Raw genomic sequence first — 19,764 nt, forward strand, 5'->3', positions numbered from 1 at the left:
AGGTAGGTGGAGAGGAAGAGGGGGAACCCTCAGAAAGGTTCAGGAGCTGTGCTCCTGTCAGCTCCTGCTGAATTCAAGGCCTGGTCTTGAATCTTTTCCAGGGGACTGAGGGACGCTGGTTTGCACTGTCTCGGTTGAGGGAGAGTGCTTACCGTGAGTTGTTCTCATCTGACTCAGCAACCCTCAGCACAAAAACTGTTCTTCATCTTAATGGAGATGAAATGGATAGAGTAGGATGGAGAGCTGTGCACTCTCTGTTCTTATTCTTATTGATTGGATTTATACCCTGCCCTTCGCTAGCCAAAGGAGAGCAGCTTACAAACCTCCTTTCTCTTACCCTTCCCACAACAGACATCCTGTGAGGGAGGTGGGGCTGAGAGAGCTCTGACAGAAACTGCTCTTGAGCAGAACAACCTTGAGAGAACTTGTGGGTGACCCAAGCTCACATCAGCAGGTGTATGTAGAGAAGTGGGGAATCAAACCCGGTTTTCCCAGATAAGAGTCTGTGCACTTAACCACTACACCAAACTGGCTCCCATTATTACTGTGAGAGGAGGGAGCTAACTGCTAACAGGGCTGAATCTGGGGGTGGCAGAGGAGATGCCCCTCCCGGGCACCACCAGGGAAAGGCAGAGATGCAGCAAAACCAGCCCTGAGGCTTCCCCCCCCCCAATTTAAACATCCCAGTGGGGTGTTTAAATGGAGGAGTAGAGTCAGATCCCCTGCTTTTGCTGCCACTCTGCAAGGCAGAGAGGTGGAAAAAGCAGCCCCACTGATGGCCTCATTACTAAGAGAAGCCAGCGGCCTTCTTCCCTGCCTATTTCCCACCGCAGTGCCTCTTTTATCATGAGGGCACTACCTGGACACGTATGAGATGGGAGAAGACCCCCACAGAGTTTTAAACCTTCAGTTAAAGGGCTGCACTCCAAAGAGAAAGGGCAATAGGTACAAAAAGTGGTTCATGACAGATATGAAAGAAAGGAGGTTCAAAAGCGACTGGAAGCACACATCGTTGATCAGGGCAAAAGTGACCCGGGTCAATGCAAGACATGGTTGCCAGTCAGCAGGTGGCAAATGGTGGGAATCTGGGGGGTAGAGACACCATAGGCATAATAGTGTTACATCCAGGGCTTCTTTTGTGGAAAAAGCCCAGCAGGAACTCATTTGCATATTAGGCCACACCTCCTGATGCCAAGCCAGCTGGAACTTCATTCCTGTGCATTCCTCCTCAAAAAAAGTCCTGTTTATGTCATATTTTATAGAATCATAGAGCTGGAAGGGACCTCCAGGGTCATCTAGTCCAACCCCCTGCACAATGCAGGAAACTCACAAATACCTCCCCCTAAATTCACAGGATCTTCATCGCTGTCAGATGGCCACCTAGCCTCTGTTTAAAAACCTCCAAGGAAGGAGAGCCCACCACCTTCCAAGGAAGCCTGTTCCACTGAGGAACCGCTCTAACGGTCAGGAAGTTCTTCCTAATGTTGAGCCAGAAACTCTTCCGATTTAATTTCAACCCACTGATTCTGGTCCTACCTTCTGGGGCCACAGAAAACAATTCCACACCATCCTCTAGATGACAGCCTTTCAAGTACTTGAAGATAGTGATCATATCACTTCTCAGCCGCCTGCTCTCCATGCTAAACATACCCAGCTCCTTCAACCTTTCTTCATAGGATTTGGGGAAAGCTGAGAAGTGATCTCACACCACTCTAGGAATTGCCCATAAACTCTGTGTTAAGTGACATCATGCTGTTGCACCAGCAGTGATTTTTTTTTCATTTGTTGCCTGTGTGAGGTCTTCTGCCATAATAAAGCCCTCACTATAGTGCCCTGGGGCAAGAAGGTAGGCAGTTAAAGCAAGAACACAGTTTGCACAGAAAGCACTAGGGTGCTACACCCACGAGGCTGCGGTTTAAGCTGTGTGAGCAGTCAGGAAAAGAAAAGCAATGGGGCTGGTTGAATGTCAAACACTGAACAATTCATTACAAAGCAGCCAGGTGAGGAAAAGCAACAGAAGTTCCTTAAAGAGATTAAAGTTAACTTATTCTGTAATCTATTTACTAGCTCTCCCTTCCTGTAAAAGCCTGAAGCCTCGCTCACAGTGAAAGAGAACATGAAAGCACATTTTGTTCTTCAGACTGTTTAGTGGTTATTTATTTCAGGGCTTCCTTTCTAGAAAAAGCCCAGCATGCACTCATTTGCATATGAGTTCATACCCCCTGACATCACCATTGTTTCATACGGGGCTTTTTCGACAAAAACCCAGCAGGAACTCATTTACATTTTAGGCCACATCCCCTGATGCCAAGCTGGCCAGAACTGTGTTCCTGTGCATTCCTGCTCAAAAAAGGCCCTGCTTATTTCAGCACCAGCTCTGAATGATTCCAAGAACTGTATGAAATAAAGTGAGTTCAGCCAGCTCTGAATCAACCAAGAATACTTTATTGCAAAAAGAAGTCACAGCGCTTCACTCATTATATACATTCTGGCCATGGTTAACCACGCCTCCCTAGCAGGCAAAAGTTACTCATATTGGATCACCCCAAAATCCTTCATTTGCATCTCTTTGTTAAAAGTTGTTACATGTCTAGCATCCTGATTGGTTCACTCCAGAATCCTTCATTTGCATCTCTTTGTTACAAGTTGTTGCATGCCTAGCATCCTGATTGGCCAGTTCTTCCAGGCTTCAAGATCCTGGTTTGCATGGAGTGCCTGTTTCAAGCTCAGGCAATAGTAACCCAATGAAATGCAATACATAACACAGCAAATACATAACACTGTGGTGCCCCGATCAATATGACTACAAATTACAAAAAAATGGAGAGTGTTCAATCAAAATTCTTAATAACAGTTCTCCAGGTACCTAAGGACATTCCAAATACATTAACTAGGATAGAAACCAGCATGATTGGAGAAGTGAGCCTTTGGATTTTGGCCATCCAGTTCTGGTTGAAACGTATATTTTTTCCCCTAAGGGCTTGATTGGTTTAATTCTGCAAGATACCTTGATCCCAAGAGGGATTCAGAAAAACAGAATTCAGTATTATGGCCTTACAAAACATTATCTCAGCTCTCTTACTTATGACACTGCTGGGGAGATAGTGAAATAGAGAATATTGGACATCGTTAGACAAAATGGCCTCAATAGCACAACCAAATGACAAGCTCTGATAGAACCAATCGACAGGGTGACCCCGATGCCCTACCTATACCGCTTAACAAATAATGAATATAGGAGAACGTTTACTCTTATGAGGTGGGATGTTCTCCCTTCAGTGGTTGTGGAGGGGAGATACAAAAAAGTTCCATTTCAAGAACAATTATGTCCCTGCTGCAATGGTGGCATCGAATCCTTAGTCCATGTCATATTTAACTGTAAGGCTTATAATTAGGGTTGCCAAGTCCAATTAAAGAAAAATCTGGGGACTTTGGGGGTGGAGCCAGGAGACATTGGGGGTGGAGCCAGGAACAAGGGTGTGACAAGCATAATTGAACTCCAAGGGAGTTCTGGCCATCACATTTAAAGGGACAGCACACCTTTTTAAATGCCTTTCTTCCATAGGAAATAATTAAGGATAGGGGCACCATCTTTTGGGGCTCATAGAATTGGACCCTCTGGTCCAATTGTTTTGAAACTTGGCGGGTATTTTGGGGAGAGGCACTAGATGCTATACTGAAAATTTGGTGCCTCTACCTCAAAAAATAGCCCCCCAGAGCCCCCAATACCCATGGATCAATTCCCTATTATTCCCTATGGGAATCGTTCTCCATAGGGAATAATAGAGTGCCCAGTAGACATTTCCCTCCCCCCATGCTTTCTAAATGGGGGAAGGGCCTCCTAACCAGGGAATCCCCTGCCCCCTCCCTCTCTCTCACACACAAATACTTACTAGATCTTCTTTCTGCAGAACTCTACTTGCTGTGAAAACGAAAGCAAAAGAAAGGGAGGGGCCGTTCTCCATGGAAACTATTACTGACCCTTTCCAATGAAGCCCTTCTTGTTTCCTGTTTCCTGCGCAGCCTTAAAGGCATACATTTTACAAATGGATCAGGAGCTCCACAACTACATGATGCCTACACGCATGTTCTCTCCCCCCTGCTTCTGGATTTTTGGAGAGCGGGGGGATGAGGCTGCAAATTCAAGGGTCCCCCGCCAGGGCGGGGGGGGGGGGGGTTGGGAAGCCTACTTATAATGTCCATTGCGAAGCTCTTCCATTTTTCATGGCCATACCTTTTACCAGTAGCCAAAAACTGCAACTCCTTAAGAATCTTTTTGATGGTAAGAACCCTGAGGTTACATATAAATTAGTTAAATTTGGCTTGCCTGAAGAATAAGAAAAAGACTAATAGCTCAGACAGGAAATGGCTAAAACCCTTTGCCAATCTGTTTGCCATATCTGCCATATTTGTAGTTTCACTGTTGTCATGATTTGTGCAGGACTGAGAGACAAGGCATAGGGAGGCCTAGGCCTAGAGACCAGTGTGGGAGTGGAAAGCAGACACAGCCTACAATCCCTACAATGCTTGGCACCCGCTGTAACCAATCAGTGTCCATGAATTGTATGAGGAGATTGATACATAAACTTTGTGGGTTGTGGAACTGTGTTTTTTTCTCTCACAGTCAGGCTGGGAGGATGGTCTGTGGCTGAGAGAAGGATCCCTCACTCAGAAGACAGAGTGAGTCACAGGCAGTTGGCCTGGGGAAAAGGGCTGTGGGCCCTGATGACTAACAGTCTAGGGGGGATGTATAGGTAGCCGTGTTATAGGGCTGCCAAGCCCCTGTCTGGGTGGGGAATCCTCCGCTCGGGAGGTTTCCAACCCACTGGCCCAACCTCTCCCTGCGTTGCTGGTGCGATGACATTACCCGGAAGTGACGTCATCAAAATGGCAGCACGAGGATGGGCCACTCTAGGCGTTTTCCTGGATGCTCAACCACAGTTTTCCCAGATACTTAAGCCATTTGGGAGGTAAAACTCTATGGTTCAATAGGTGCCATAGAGTTTTAACCTCCCAAATGGCTAGAGCAGCCTGCATGTGTGCTGCCATTTTGATGATGTAACTTCTTGGTGATGTGATTTTGTCCCCTGCCAGGACTTGAAGAGGACTTGGCAACCCAACTGTGTAAGGGTTTATTTTATTTTCCTATATACACTGTTATATATATTAAGCACCTTGCCTTGTTTAAATACACATACCTGTATGAATAAACCTTCATCATTTAATTTTCTCTGCCTGGTCATCACGCCTTCTCAGCTAAAAGGGGCATTTTTGGTTGGGCTTGGGAGGGTACTCTGGGTCTTCCCAAGGGACTATCAATCCAGAATGGTGGCAGTATAAGGCAGCAACCCACTGGCTTCATGACAACTGAATTTTATGCTTATCTATGATGTTATGGTCATCAGTTTTAATTGTATATGATTTTACCATTTTAAATGCTGGCTTAGGCTGTGAATAAATTTTGAAATTTTAACATAACACTGTAAACCTAAATTGCTCCAGCAGTTATAGATTTACACCTTTACAGCTTTTCCAATGTGTTTGTGCCCTACTATGAGATTGAGATGTACTTTACTGCAGTGATAGGCAGTGCTCCGATCTGGAGGGCTGGATTTTACTTAGGTGGGAACTTAAAGGTAGGAAGAGAAAGAGAGAGAGAGAGAGAGAGAGAATTAAATTCTCCATTAAACAACAAAGAAAAGAAAAGAAAAATAATGAATCACTGGGCTCTGGTGTCAACTTTAAAATTGTTTGGTGTGTAAGAACTTGGGTGTAAGAAATGTTGAAGGTTTTTTTCTTGGACTTAATGAGTAGAGCTTGTGGACTGTTCAATTGTTCCCTCCTCGATGAATGTGATCTCATTGAAACATGTAGAATACGCCGGCTATCCACGTCGAGGGTCATTTGGTATGTCTACTTCACTTCGAGTATGTTCAAAGGACTTTCCAGCTAACACTAGCACTTTGTCATTGTTAAAAATGATGTACAGCTAACAGCAGATTTAAAAAAAATTGTATGTACACTTATCTGACTTGATGAATTATTATTATGAAAAATATCAAGTGGAGGAGTGGGGAATCAAACCCCTGTTGTCTCAGATAAGAGTCTGCACCCTTAACCACTACACCAAACTACAGAATTTGAGTGCTAAAAAGATTCTGCTGACATCTGTGGAAGTGGAATGGGAAAGTGACATGCTCCGAAATGAACAAAAGAAAACCAAGATGGATCTATTTTTGCAGCAGTTAAACAAGACCGGAAATTAAGATTCAGTGAAGTCATGCTGAGAGGGGGAAATTGTATTGAATTCTTCCTCTCATTGCCGAGGGGGCAGGCCACATTGAGAAGAGAAAAAGTACATCCCAGCCAGCAAATCAAGAAGTGGAAAGCGTTCAGGAAGGATTTTGAACTTTTTTCATTTTTGTGGATGGTTAGATATGGAACCCTCATTAAGAAGTGACACGCGATTTCAAAAAGCAAAGTGCGATGTTTTGGTCACATTAAGTGGGTTGTCTCTGGTGTAATATGTATATAGAAGTTAAAGAAATCTAAAAGTTTTTAAATTTTAAGAAGAAGGATCCATCAGCTTTGATTTCTGTTTTTCTTTTTTTTCTTGTGGGTAATTAAATATGCATTTATTAATAATGAATAGATATGTGATTTTAAAAGAAAAAAGGAGATCCTAAAGAAGGAAAGGAATTGTTAAAATTTTAATTAAATATACAGTTAATTTGGATTAATGCTAAAGAGTGCAGATACCACAATTTCTTTATATAGCAAATTTACTCATAGTAAGTTTATTTAGTGAAAATGCTTATATTGATGTAAGGGTTGGATTAATTGTTGGAAATACAGATAGCATAATTGTTTTGTAATCTGGTAGATTCGTGCCCCTTTGGAGAAATTGTTTAGACTGAGAAAGACAAATTATTAAGTTGTATTTTTTGTAATTTGTTAAGGATAAAGATATGATTTTTATGTGTTTATTTTAATAAGGATTTTGTTAAACAATTTAATTTGTGCCTATAATAGGGTTAAGCTAAATCAGACAAAAATGGTGTTGAGATGGTTTTGAAAGTTTTTTTCCTTTATATACTTATTTGTGTTTAAGAATAATTCTTTTGATTCATATCGCTAGTATTAGTTTATTAAAAAATTGCTGTAATGATAGAAAATATGGTAAAATATATGGAGATCTTAATACTTGCAGGTAGAATGATCTAGGTATTCTATTTGGAGGTAGAATTATAATTGATATATTTGTACTTTTTTTGTTTCTCCCATTCTGTAATTGCCCCTTTCCCCCTTTTATGTATCTTTTGCACTGCTTTTTCTTTTTGAAGTTAAAATCAATAAAAATTATAAAATTCATAAAATTGAAGGCTTTTTTCTTGGACTAAATGAATAGAGCTTGTGGACTGTTCAACTGTTCCCTCCTCGATGAACATGTGATCTCATTGAAACACGTAGTATACGCTGGCTATCCACGATGAGGCCCATTTGGAACGTCTGCTTCACCTGGTGTATGTTCACTTTGTCATTGTTAACAATGATGTACAGCTTACAGCAGATTTAAATATTTTGTATGTACACTTATCTGACTTGATGAATTATTATTATGAAAAATATCACTTATGATTCATGTGGATAATAATAATATTGAAATTCTACAGTAACAAGGATTGTGTTAGTTATTTTTCACGGATTTTTTTCCTACTTCCTGGTTTATGGCTGAAGTAACAACATGCATCTGTGTGATGCTGTTTTTTCTTCTACTTTTTCCTCTTACCACCCTACCATAAGGAATAATCAAATCCTAAAGAAATATGTCCAAGTTTTGAAACGTCTTCCTGAAGCTGTGTATGACTGATTATCTAGGGGTGGGGGAAGCCTGTAAAACCGGGTGATCCCCCGCTGGGACCTGGGGATTGGGAAGCCTAACATTGGTAGAGAAAGCCCATAAAGATGTGTGTATGGCACACAGTAATAAATGTGTTATGCAAGAAAGAAAGACATACTTTATTTGAAGATCTATTTCTTCCTTGGGGAAAGAGAACTGGACTCCAACTTTGTTCTGCTGCTTCAGACCAACTCAGTTGATGGTAGGTTTATACCTCACCCTTCTCTTTGAATCAGAGTCTCAGAGTGGCTTGCAATATCTTCTTCCCTCACAACAGACACCCTGTGAAGAGGTGGGGCTGAGAGAGCTCTCACAGAAGCTGCTACTTCAAGGACAACTCTGAGAGCTCTGGCTAACCCACGGCCATTCCAGCAGCTTCAAGTGGAGGAGTGGGGAATCAAACCCCTGTTGTTTCAGATAAGAGTCTTCACACTTAACCACTACACCAAACTGGTTCTATTGAACACAAATACAGATTCCTCACTAGCGTTGCTCCACTCCCAGGCTTGTTTCCCCCTGGTGCAGGAGTCCAATTTCCCACCAGTTGATCTGCAGGTGCATTTTGACCCATGGCTCCCTCCAGTTCCCCTTGTGGTTTCTGAATTCTTGAAAGACTGCATCAAAAAGCCATAAGGGAAACAGGAGGGAGCTAGGTCCCAAAATGCATCCATGGACCAACTGGGAAATCGATTGTTTGCACCAGGGGAAAACAGAAGCCTTGGGGGGGGGGGGTGTGTGTGTGAAGCAATGCTAGTGAGAAATTAGTCAAGGTGTTTCTTGGGGTTTTTTCTTGGATGTTAGGCCACACCCCCTGATGCAACCAATGCTTTTGGAGCTTACAGTAGGCCCTGTACTAAAAGCCGTGTAAGCTCTTGGAGGATTGGCGACATCAGGGGTGTGTGGCCTAATATGCTAAGGAGTTCCTGCTACAAAAAAAAAGCCCTGGTGTTACTGATATGAATAAAAATGGTTTATTGGAAGGCACAGTAGTGGAATACACAACAAAAGCAACTTGAGTGATCCACAGATTAGTGGATACAGACATTGATTAGGGTTGCCAAGTCCAATTCAAGAAATATCTGGGGACTTTGGGGGTGGAGCCTGGAGACTTTGGGGATGGAGTCATGAGCAAGGTTGGAACAAGTACAATTGAACTCCAAAGGGAGTTCTGGCCATCGTGTTGAAAGGGACTACACACCTTTTCAATGCCTTCCCTCCATTAGAAATAATGAAGGATATGGGCAACTACTTTGGGGGCTCATATTATTTGCCCCCCTGGTCCAATACTTTTGAAACTTGGAGGGTGTTTTGAGGAAAGGCATCAGATGCTATGCTGCAAATTTGCTGCCTCTACCTCAAAGAACGTCCCCCCCAGAGTCCCAAATACCCGTGGATCAATTCCCCATTATTCCCTATGGGAATCGTTCTTCATATGGAATAATAGAGTGCTCAGTAGACATTTCCCTCCCCCCCCCTGCTTTCTAAAGTGGAGGAAGGGCCTCCAAACTGGGGAATCCCTTGCCCCCTTTCTCTCTCTTTCTCTCTCTCTCACACACACACTTACGGGGTCTGGTTCCTTCACAACTTTACTTACTCTGAAAACGAAAGCAAAACAAACGGAGGGTGTGTGCTCTGACGAAAGTGCTGCTGACCCTTCCCCATGAAGCACTTCCTGTTTCCTGCTCAACTTTAAAGGCACACATTTTAAAAACGGACCTGTTTGCAGGTTTCTAAACCTGCTGGAGCTCTAGAGGTACATGGTGACTGTGGGGGCGGGACTTCCCCCCGCCAGCCAGCTGGCTGGGGGCGAGGAAAGCCTGTAAAACCAGGTGATCCCCTGCAGGAACCTGGAGATTGGGAAGCCTAACATTGATTGAGAAAGCCCATAAAAATGTGTGTATGGCACACATTAACAATGAAAAAATATGTGGCCATACACCCTGTGCGTCTCCCACAAAACCGGTCCCTGGTGTCAAAAAGGTTGGGGACCCTGGTTTCAAAAATGTTGCAGCTCATGTCCATCCCTAGTTGTAGCGTAGGTTGATAATTGAGATCTCCCCTACAACCAGTTGCTCCCCAACTGGGGATTGGCAACGCTACAGCATCCTGTTACAGGTCTGGTGTTGTGGGTTATGTAGTATCTTGTAGTATCTTGTTTGGATTACTGCCTTTTTAAAAGAAAGGGCCAATGACAAGGCTAGATCTGGTTTAGATATATAACCCCCAGACCCTGTATCAGTATATTTGTATTTTATTTTTTTAAAAAAAATATATATAGAGAGAGACAGAATTAAAAAGAAAAGAATTAGAAAGAAAAATCAATTCTTTTTTTACAAATATTAAAGACAACTAATATGAAAATATAAAACATGAAAAGTCATAATAAATAACTATAACTTTATAGATGGACTATACTACTATTTCCACATAATATATTTTCATTATTCTCTAACTAGAAGGCTGAGAAGAATGGCAAGAAGAAAACATTTCTCTTGACTTTGTATATAGTTTTAAAAAATAACATAATAAACAAAACAAAAATATAGTATTCCATGTGAAAATTAAGATTTTAATACAAACAGATTAGACATATAACTATAAAAATTAACATTAATTAACAATAACCACAAAGTTTACTATAATTATATGATTTTTAGTACTTTATGAATTTGAAGTTCCTATTATGTCTCTTCTTACAGCTTTTTCCATAATAGATATTAAAACCTCTTCAATAGTTCTCACATTCAGTATGCAATCTTTTATTTATATGATTCATCAGTTTTCCCATAACAGTGCAATACTCCATTTTATCTTTACAGTTCCTCAAATTTGGGCAAACCTCAATTTCCCACTTCGATCTGAATACTACTCGTGCTGCGATTAACATATATCTAAACAATTCATGCGTTGATCTATCTATATTCATTAGTAGGATTCCCAATAACATAATTTCAGATTTCATGATGAATTTTATATTCAAAATTACTTGCAGTATGTATTTCTTTCCAAAATTTGCTAGTCTTTTTACAGCACTTCTGCATATGGTAAAAGTACTGCCAATCTCTTTGCATTTCCAACACCTTCCTTTGTAATTTTGTCCATTCTCTTAATATCTTTTGGGGTGACATACCAGTGAAAAAAAATTCTTTGATGTTTTAATCTTGTCTGATTCTGAAAGCAAAATTTCTCATTGGAAGCATAAATAATAATGGTGATAACAAGCATCCTTGTCTTGTCCCCTTTTCAACTTGAAATCCATCAGTTAACAATCCGTTATTATTATTATTTTTTTTGCATTTTGCCTCACATAGGATGATAACAGAGAGGCATTTAAGGGAGGTGTCCCAAATTGGGCTGATTCAAAAAGAGCTCTATCCCAACTGTGAGGCAGCTTGGCACGATCAGATAGGGGGCACTTCAGAGGCTGGACTGCTCTTTTTCTCCCTCAAGGAATCACGCACTCAGGCACTCATGTGATCAAGCACTTTTACCCCCCCCCCCCAAAAAAAACCAAACAAACCTGGAAATGGCTTGGGGCAGCTTGGCAGTTCCACACCACCAAAGTGCCTCACTTGCACACTTCCCCATCCAGATGCCAAAGAGGGAAGTGGTGTGTGGCTCAAAAATTGGTAGCTTTTTGAGACACTGAGGCTGCCAGAGGATGGGGTGAGTATGGGTTGGGGCCCGGCAGCAGATGTTCCCATTTGCAAGGATTTTTTGGGTCAGTTTCTGAGGCATCTCTGAGTTGCCCCTAACTGCCAATCTATTACCATATTATATTTCCTGGATCCAATTTATAAATCTTGGTCCACAGTTTAAATGCTGTAGTACTCTTTGCAATACTTAGAAATATATGGGGCTCACATTTTAAGGATACCTCGGCTGTGGTACTTTTTAAAATGAGCTTCACAGGCAATGTGAAGGTGCCTCCCAGCCACTGTAAGTATCACCTGGCCAGGGCTCTTTTTCTAGCAGGAACTCCTCTGCATACTAGGCCACGCCCTCCTGATGTAGCCAATCCTCCTGGAGCTTACAGTAGGCCCTGTACTGAAAGTACTCTAAGCTCTTGGAGGATTGGCTACATCAGGGGGGGCGTGGCCTAATATGCAGAGGAGCTCCTGCTAGAAAAAGAGCCCTGCTCCTTGTCCAGATAAGGCAGCTCCTACACACTACTAGTTTAGTCCCACCTGAGTGGGGAGGCTCCTATCCTGGCTGACATAAGTCACTTCTGGATCAAAGAGATTGGCTCCCAGCCAGTGCAGGCCAGGCTCAGGGCCCAGTACAGATGCGACTCTTGCAGGTCCTTTGCCTTCCTTCCCTCCTTTGTGGGGACAGCACCTTTTTCCAGGGTTGTTTTTTTCTTCTCTGCAAGAAGGATGGCTGTGGCATCTTGTTCATGGACCTCTTAGTTCAATTCACTTGAAAATTGGGATTCCTTAGTGGAGAGAGTGCAATAACACCCATCCAATATTGGTGTCTTTTGATCAAAAAACAGCCCTCCAGCCCTCCTCAACTCACCCTAGGGAATAATAGATTCTAAATAATTCTGGACCCCCTCACCCCCTGAACTTGAATTCTGAAAAAATTACAGGGGACCCAAATACCATCATTTAGGCTCTTCCGAAAATCTGAATCTGAAAAATATTGTGTGTGTTTTTTCCAGTGCATATCACTCGCCAACAAGGCATTGAGACCAAAATAGAACAAGAAGATGGAGACAAAATGAAAGACAGAATGAAAAGTGAATATATACAGTAAAACAGAAGAAATTAAAATGAGAGAGCGAGAGAGAGCGCACAATTAGAAAAACAGTCTAGGTTATGCTCATGACCCTTAGGGGAGGTTGAGTCCATAGAATACATATTCTTCAGCTGTCCATTTTACACGGACGCTATTCTCGGAATTATTAGCCTGCTACTTGTATGATCCCTGTTCACATAAACACAAACAAGGTTTTGCTGATTTCTATCTGATAATAATTCTAAGATCACATTTCAAGTTGCTAAATTTTGTGCTTTAATTCTTAAATTATGGGAATAGATTCTTAAAAGTTCTTAAATTCAAAGTTCTATTAATGTATTTCATGTCTGATTAAACTGTATGCTGGTCTAAAGGCCACAGTAAACAACAACTACTACTACCACTACTACTACAGTGTTCTGTTCTTTCCATCCCAACACACTCCCTCTCTGGTTTTTTGGCAGGTTTAGCAGAGCTTTTTGGCTGGTTTAGGGGAGCCTAATTTATACAATCAATTTTTTTCCCGTTTCTTCTCTAGTGTAAAGATGTTGTACATCATTCCTTCATTTAGTGCCTTCACTTCTCTTTTTGGATGGGCGTTTCCAATTTTTAGTTAGGGCTCTGAACAGCCGACGGCTTTTGAGATTCAGCAGAAAACTTCTCAGCATGCAGAATGTGGGTCCAAAAGTACAACCTCCAAAAGTACAAGAATAAGTTCTTGCGTTTGGGTTCCTTGTCCTTCACATGATATCCAGAAGCTCTTTGCCTCAGTCATTCATCACAGGGGTCTCAGCACTGTGCTTGGCATATGGCTCTATAGCTTTTGCCAGGACATTCTTAGCATCTTCCACAACATCATTCAGAATTTTTTTCAATATGAAGTAGGTGGTTACGAAAGAAGAAGCTAGAGATCCCAACAATGGTATGAAGCCCAGAACATATGCGACTGTGGTCTTTATCCACGATTTCGATAACTCAATCTTCACCTGATCCTGTACAAATTCTATGGTGATTTTGGTGGGCAACTTCTTGATAGCTAATCTCAATTCATCAATAGGTTTGCCAACCCGTTTTGCAAGTATATAAAGAGACCTTTCATCCAAACCAAAAATCTTGTAGAATTTTTCCATTGTTGTCACCAAGAATGGAAAGTCGCAAACAAGAGAGAGATCTGGGATAGTAATGGCGTCTATAACACAAGACACAAGGGCTGCTTTCCATAAAATCTCCTCTATAGCAGCCTTTTTAATCTCTAGGGCTTCTCTTGAGTAAACTGGCATGGATTCAATTATAACCAGTCTCTTGAGGTCATCTTGTTCATTCTTTAAGGTGTCTTGCAAGAGGGGGAAATCGTATAAATTTGGCTTCCAGCTGGAAAGGAGAAAAACCTTTGGGTTAGATACCCCTGCTTTTCTCAGATTTTCACAGCAATATTCCCTAATCTTCTCAAGGGATTTTTCTTTACCGACGTAGTATGGATTCCTTTCTTCAGACATTATACTCAGATCTATTTTGGAGCGCACCAAGTAACACCTCTTTCCCATTTTCTGAATTTCATTGCTTAGGAGGGCATCATTTTCTGTAAAGCGTTCTGCGGTGACAATAATGAAGAAATCATACTTTGCAAATTCGGTCATCTTCAGATGTTCATTTGCTTTAAATTCTGTTGTCCCAATTCCTGGTAGATCCCATATGGCTACGTTGGGAAATATGGGATGTTTATATTTCTCTGGATTCATTGTTGTTTCTGTGGTACCAATCTTAGCTGCACTATCATCATAATCACTCACGCCTCTCAGAGCATTTACAAAGGATGATTTACCAGCTCCAGATACCCCTGTGATGGCAATGTCAAGGGTGATGCTGTTTAGTGAGTCCAGTTCTTCCTTAATTTCTTTTGAAAGATCTAGGAGATTTTTGTTTTCCAAAGCACTCTTCAGCTTTTCCAGTTCAGTGGTTATCATTAGTTTTGTGACGGTGTGCCCCATTTTGGATCTTCCTCTTTTGCTGTTCTGAGAAAGAAAAGAAAGAAGGAAAGGCTGATTAGTACATCAGTGTTTGACTGTGTTCACAGGAGACTCTCCATGGTTAATCTGGATTGTGCGAGAAAACAGATTCATCAAGAGGGCGCTCATTTGAAGCAGCTGTGCCCACACAATGAAACAACGGAAACCACAGTCTAGATTAAGAAGATGCTTAGACAAAAACTGTGACCAGTGATTTAAATAGCCACTTAACAGTGATATGAATGATAAATATTATTATTTAGGTTCCAACAATATGCAAAACAGACAACCAATTAAACAGGGCTCATTTTGTAGCGGGAGATCCTTTGCATATTAGGCCACACACCCCTGATGTAGCCAATCTTCCAAAAGCTTACAGGGCTCTTAGTACAGGGACTACAGTAAACTCTTGAAGGACTGGCTACATCAGGGCTGTGTATTAACAAGTTTAATCTCATTTTTGATTATGCATGTTTATAATTACTAGGAATAAGGGCCGTTGTGAAGAAAAATACAAGAGACTCTAGAAAGAGGCTCTGGGTGAGTGTCCCCCCCCCAGGGTGACATTGCGGGTTTTGCTGCCCTTTTCATCCCCCATGTCTGTGCCCCCCATGGGCATTGGAGTGAGGCCGCGCTGCCTCTTTCATCTGCCTGGATCCTGGGAGTAATTTGCAGCTCCTAGGACAACCTTTTAACTCTCCAAAGTCTTTCAGTTTCAAATCTCACAATATTAGATATCATAAAACTTTCTGCACTTTATGGTGCAGACAGAAGTCATTAAAGCTGCCGGGGGGGGGGGGGACGGGGGGGGGGGCTTGAATTTTTGGGAATACAGAACCCTGTTTTTGTTCTTCCCGATTTGCCAAAGGATGGCAGAGGGGAGTAAGAATGTTCATTGTCTAATCTGTTGTTAATTTTCATCGATCCTTTGCTTAGGGTTGCCAGCTCCAACTCAGGAAATATCTCGGATTTTGGGGGTGGAGCTGGAGACTTTCTCATTCCAACTAAATAAATAAATAAATAATACAGTAGTGAATATGTCATGGGTGCTGGGGACCCTGCAGAGGAGGTGGAGCCTGCAGAAGAAACTGTGCCCCTGCAATCTGCACCAGTGCCCCTGCCTCCTGCTGGAGAAGATCCCAGCCCCCCTGCCTCGCCTCTCGGGTGGCGCGTGTGCGTGACCGCCTCCGTCAGGACCTCAGGGATCGGAGGAGGGCGGCACACTCACAAGCAAGATGCTCCCTGAGCCCTGAGTTTTGAGAGGATTCTGGCCCTTCTAAGAGCAAGGATGCTTGAGTTGTAACAGGATCCTGGCTGCCTCTCTGAGCCAGCAATTAGCCCAAATGGGCATCAGCCAGCAGAGGGCTATATAGCTGTAGGCTTTGGGAGGAGGCTTTGTGGAAGCAACTAGTCATCTCCCTGACGTTCTAGCATCCACTCCGGCTTGACTTTGGTTTCTGGACTCCCTGACTTTGGCTTGTGACTTCTGGACTCCCTGACCTCGGCTTCTGGACCTCGGACCTGCGATACTTGTACAGTGATTCGGATTTGGCGCCTCGGACCCTCCTGCTTACTGGCTACAGACCTTGGACTGCCCCTGGACTTTGCCTGACCCGGCCCCAGCCGTGACAGAATACAGTCTCCATATCCTCCTCTTTTTTCTTTTTTGTTCTCCAGCAGCTGCTAAATGAAAGTGAACACACACACACACACTAAACGAAAGTGAACACACACACACTCACAAAGCAGCCAAAATAAACAGTCTGTATGCCCACGTTTTTGTAATCTACATGGGGCAATGGTGTAGATAGCCTTTTTACTCACTGGAATTGCTGAATGTAACAACCTGCTGTATTTCAACCAACTTACAGGGAGAGAGATGTCTACGGGGTGGCCAATGGTAGCTCTTCAGATGTTTTTTGCCTACAACTCCCATCAGTGGTAGCTTTTTGAGCTGCTCTCAGGACGCCAGAGGACGGGATTGGGATGGGTGGAAGATGTTTGTGTTTGGAAAGATTTCAGAGGCGTCTCTGAGTTGGCCTAAAGTGCCAGTCTGCAATCACCCTTAATTTTTTTTTTAAAAAAATAAAACATACTTAAACATTAGCATTGATTGGTCTTAAAGGTGCTTTCTTTCTATTTCTCCCATGGGATCCAGGGAACTGGGCAAAGGATGCTTTGGCTCTTTTCTTCCCTCCTCAAGGAACCAAGAGGGAGAGGAGCCTCAGCCAACAGATGGAAGAGAGGCTTGGCCCGCCAGCTCTGCTGTGTGATTGAGAGAACTTGGCAAAGCAAGCTCTGCCTCCCTCCCTTCCTCCCCAAGGGAGGAGCCTCAGCCAATGGAGTAGGCAAAGGTTTTGCTCTGTAGCTCCTGTGCAATTGAGCAAGCCTGGCAAAGCAAGCTGTGATGCCAAAGGAAGCAAGAGAGAGGGAGAAGGAAGCAGATGGCAGTCAGTTGCACCGAATTGGGCACCCCCATGTGACGTGGTGATGTTATCAGTGTGTGGGGGGGTGGGGTGCCAGAAGTTAGCCTTGCCTAGGATACCAGACAGTCTAGGGTTGGCCTTTTGCTCAGGCAAGACTGATGTTGTCAGATCTCAAAAGTCAAGCAGTGTCAACTCTGACATCACCCGGAAGTGATGTCACCTGGAAGTGATGTCATCATGCTGGCGCCGTGCTCATGGCTGCTCTAGGCCTTTCCGGGAAAAGTCTATGGTTTCCCTGGATACTCTAGCCATTTGGGAACTCTATGGTACCTATTGTACCATAGAGTTTTCCCTCCCAAATGGCTAGAGCATCCGGGAAAACCATAGAGTTTTCCCGGAAATGCCTAGAGTGCCTGCCGCGTGACGTCGCCGGCGTGATGATGTCACTTCCAGGTGACATCATTGTGCCGACAACATCAGGGGAGGTTCCCCCCACCGGCCCAATGTTTCGAGCCCGTCCCTGTGGCATCGGTCCCATCGTTGTGGGGCCCAGGGGGCCGGCGCAGCGGCACGCCGAAGAAGCCTGTCACTAATAATACAGGTCGAGATGCAGGACAGGAACCCGGAAGTGACCGACAGGCTGCTTCAGCGTGCCGCTGCGCCGGCCCCCTGGGCCCCACAACGATGGGACCGATGCCACAGGGACGGGCTCGAAACACTCTATAACCCCTCAAAAGAACAGCAGTCTAGCTCGCTTCCCCCGAGCCCTGCCGCCATAAGCCTCAAGGGGGCTCATTTTACGGCATCTCCCGGCGGGAGGGTGGCACCCGCACGGGACACATATCAAATGAAAGAGGGGGCGCAGGGCTATCAGAAACAGCCGGCCGAGGGAGTCGGGAGACCACCCCACTGGGGGATCCACACCCCGAAAGTGATGAAGGTGGCGCAGATAGAGCCAACAGAGCAAACAGGACAAAATAAATAGGCTGCATTATGCAGCACAGTTGAGAAAGTGCCTTATCCCATATACTGATGAAGTAAATACAGGATTTGAGAACAAAATTGCACCAGAAGACACAAACACAAAGCTCCCTTACACTGAATCAGTGCTTGGGTCCACCAAAGTCAGTATTGTCTACTCCAGGGGTGGCCAGAGTTGCTTAACAAAAGAGCAACACAGAATAAAGGTCAGATGTTTGAGAGCCGCAAGACATGAACATCGGATATTTGAGAGCCACGGAAGGAAGGAAGGAAGGAAGGAAGGAAGGAAGGAAGGAAGGAAGGAAGGAAGAAAGGAAGGAAGGAAGGAAGGAAGGAAGGAAGGAAGGAAGGAAGGAAGGAAGGAAGGAAGGAAGGAAGGAAGGAAGGAAGGAAGGAAGGAAGGGAAACAGGGGAGATATTCTCTGCTGGTCTCCTGTCCTGTCTGGCTAGGTCAGCAACCAGAAAACACCAGATACCTCCCTTAGTCAATGAAAACAATGTACATAAATACACAAGCACTTGAAAAATACGCAAAGCACAAGTAGTATAGGAAAATGATCACCCTATCTCTATGGCAAAAAAAAAAAAAAGTCATAATGCTGTATTACACAAGCTTTTGCCAATAAATGCAAATGCCAATAAATGCAAAAGTAACCATATACCAAACCACCAAAACAGGGAGGGAGGAAGGAGGGAGGGAGGGAGGGAAGGAAGGAGGGAAGGAGGGAGGAAGGAGGGAGGGAAGGAAGGGAGGAGGGAGGGAGGCAGGGAAGGAGGGAAGGAAGGAAGGAAGGAAGGAAGGAGGGAGGGAGGGAGGGAAGGGAGGAGGGAGGGAAGGAAGGAAGGAAGGAAGGAAGGAAGGAAGGAAGGAAGGAAGGAAGGAAGGAGGGAGGGAGGGAAGGAAGGGAGGAGGGAGGGAAGGAGGGAAGGAAGGAAGGAAGGAAGGAAGAAAGGAAGGAAGGAAGGAAGGAAGGAGGGAGGGAGGGAGGGAGGGAAGGAAGGAAGGAAGAAAGGAAGGAAGGAGGGAGGGAGGGAAGGAAGGGAGGAGGGAGGGAGGGAGGGAGGGGGGGAAGGAAGGAAGGAAGGAAGGAAGGAAGGAAGGAGGGAGGGAGGAAAGGAGGGAAGGAAGGAAGGAAGGAACGAAGGAAGGAAGGAAGGAGGGAGGGAGGGAGGGAAGGAAGGAAGGAAGGAGGGAAGGAAGGAGGGAGGGAGGGAGGGAGGAGGGAGGGAGGGAAGGAAGGAAGGAAGGGAGGAGGGAGGGAGGGAAGGAAGGAAGGAAGGAAGGAAGGAAGGAAGGAAGGAAGGAAGGAAGGAAGGAAGGAAGGAAGAAAGGAAGGAAGCCCCCTCCCGCCAGCCCCCCCCGCTTTCGGCCCCTTCCCTCCCTGCTTACCTTCTTCCAGGGCGGGTGGCGGCCTCTCCTCCGGGCGGCTGGTGCTGCTGGCGGGGCTGGCGGCGGCTGCCGAGGCTGGGGAGGGCCTCCGCTGGTCTCTGGAGGGCCTCCAGGGACCAGCGCCGGCCTCTCCGCAGCCTCCGCTGGTCGGCGCTGGTCGCTGGAGTCCCTCCAGAGTCTCTGGAGGGCCTCCAGGGACCAGCGCCGGCCTCTCCGCAGCCTCCGCTGGTCGGCGCTGGTCGCTGGAGGCCCTCCAGAGTCTCTGGAGGGCCTCCAGGGAGCAGCGCCGGCCTCTCCGCCGCCTCCCTGGCCTCCGCCACC

At 44.5% G+C, this 19,764-nt stretch overlaps 1 protein-coding gene across 1 annotated transcript; it reads right to left on the minus strand.

The window, feature by feature from the left end:
- Positions 1–13,407: 13,407 nt before the first annotated feature.
- On the minus strand, positions 13,408–14,628 carry LOC132585842 (interferon-inducible GTPase 5-like). Its single transcript, XM_060257717.1, has one exon. It carries the CDS (start codon positions 14,626–14,628, stop codon positions 13,408–13,410), a length of 1,221 nt encoding a protein of 406 aa, XP_060113700.1.
- Between the last annotated feature and the right edge of the window lie 5,136 nt (positions 14,629–19,764).

This window comes from Heteronotia binoei, chromosome 17 (assembly GCF_032191835.1).
Source record: "Heteronotia binoei isolate CCM8104 ecotype False Entrance Well chromosome 17, APGP_CSIRO_Hbin_v1, whole genome shotgun sequence".
Taxonomy (NCBI): Eukaryota; Metazoa; Chordata; class Lepidosauria; order Squamata; family Gekkonidae; genus Heteronotia; species Heteronotia binoei.

Coding starts and splice junctions, on each gene's coding strand:
- LOC132585842 (XM_060257717.1), bottom strand. CDS start 14,628: ATGGGGCACACCGTCACAAAACTAATGATAACCACTGAACTGGAAAAG.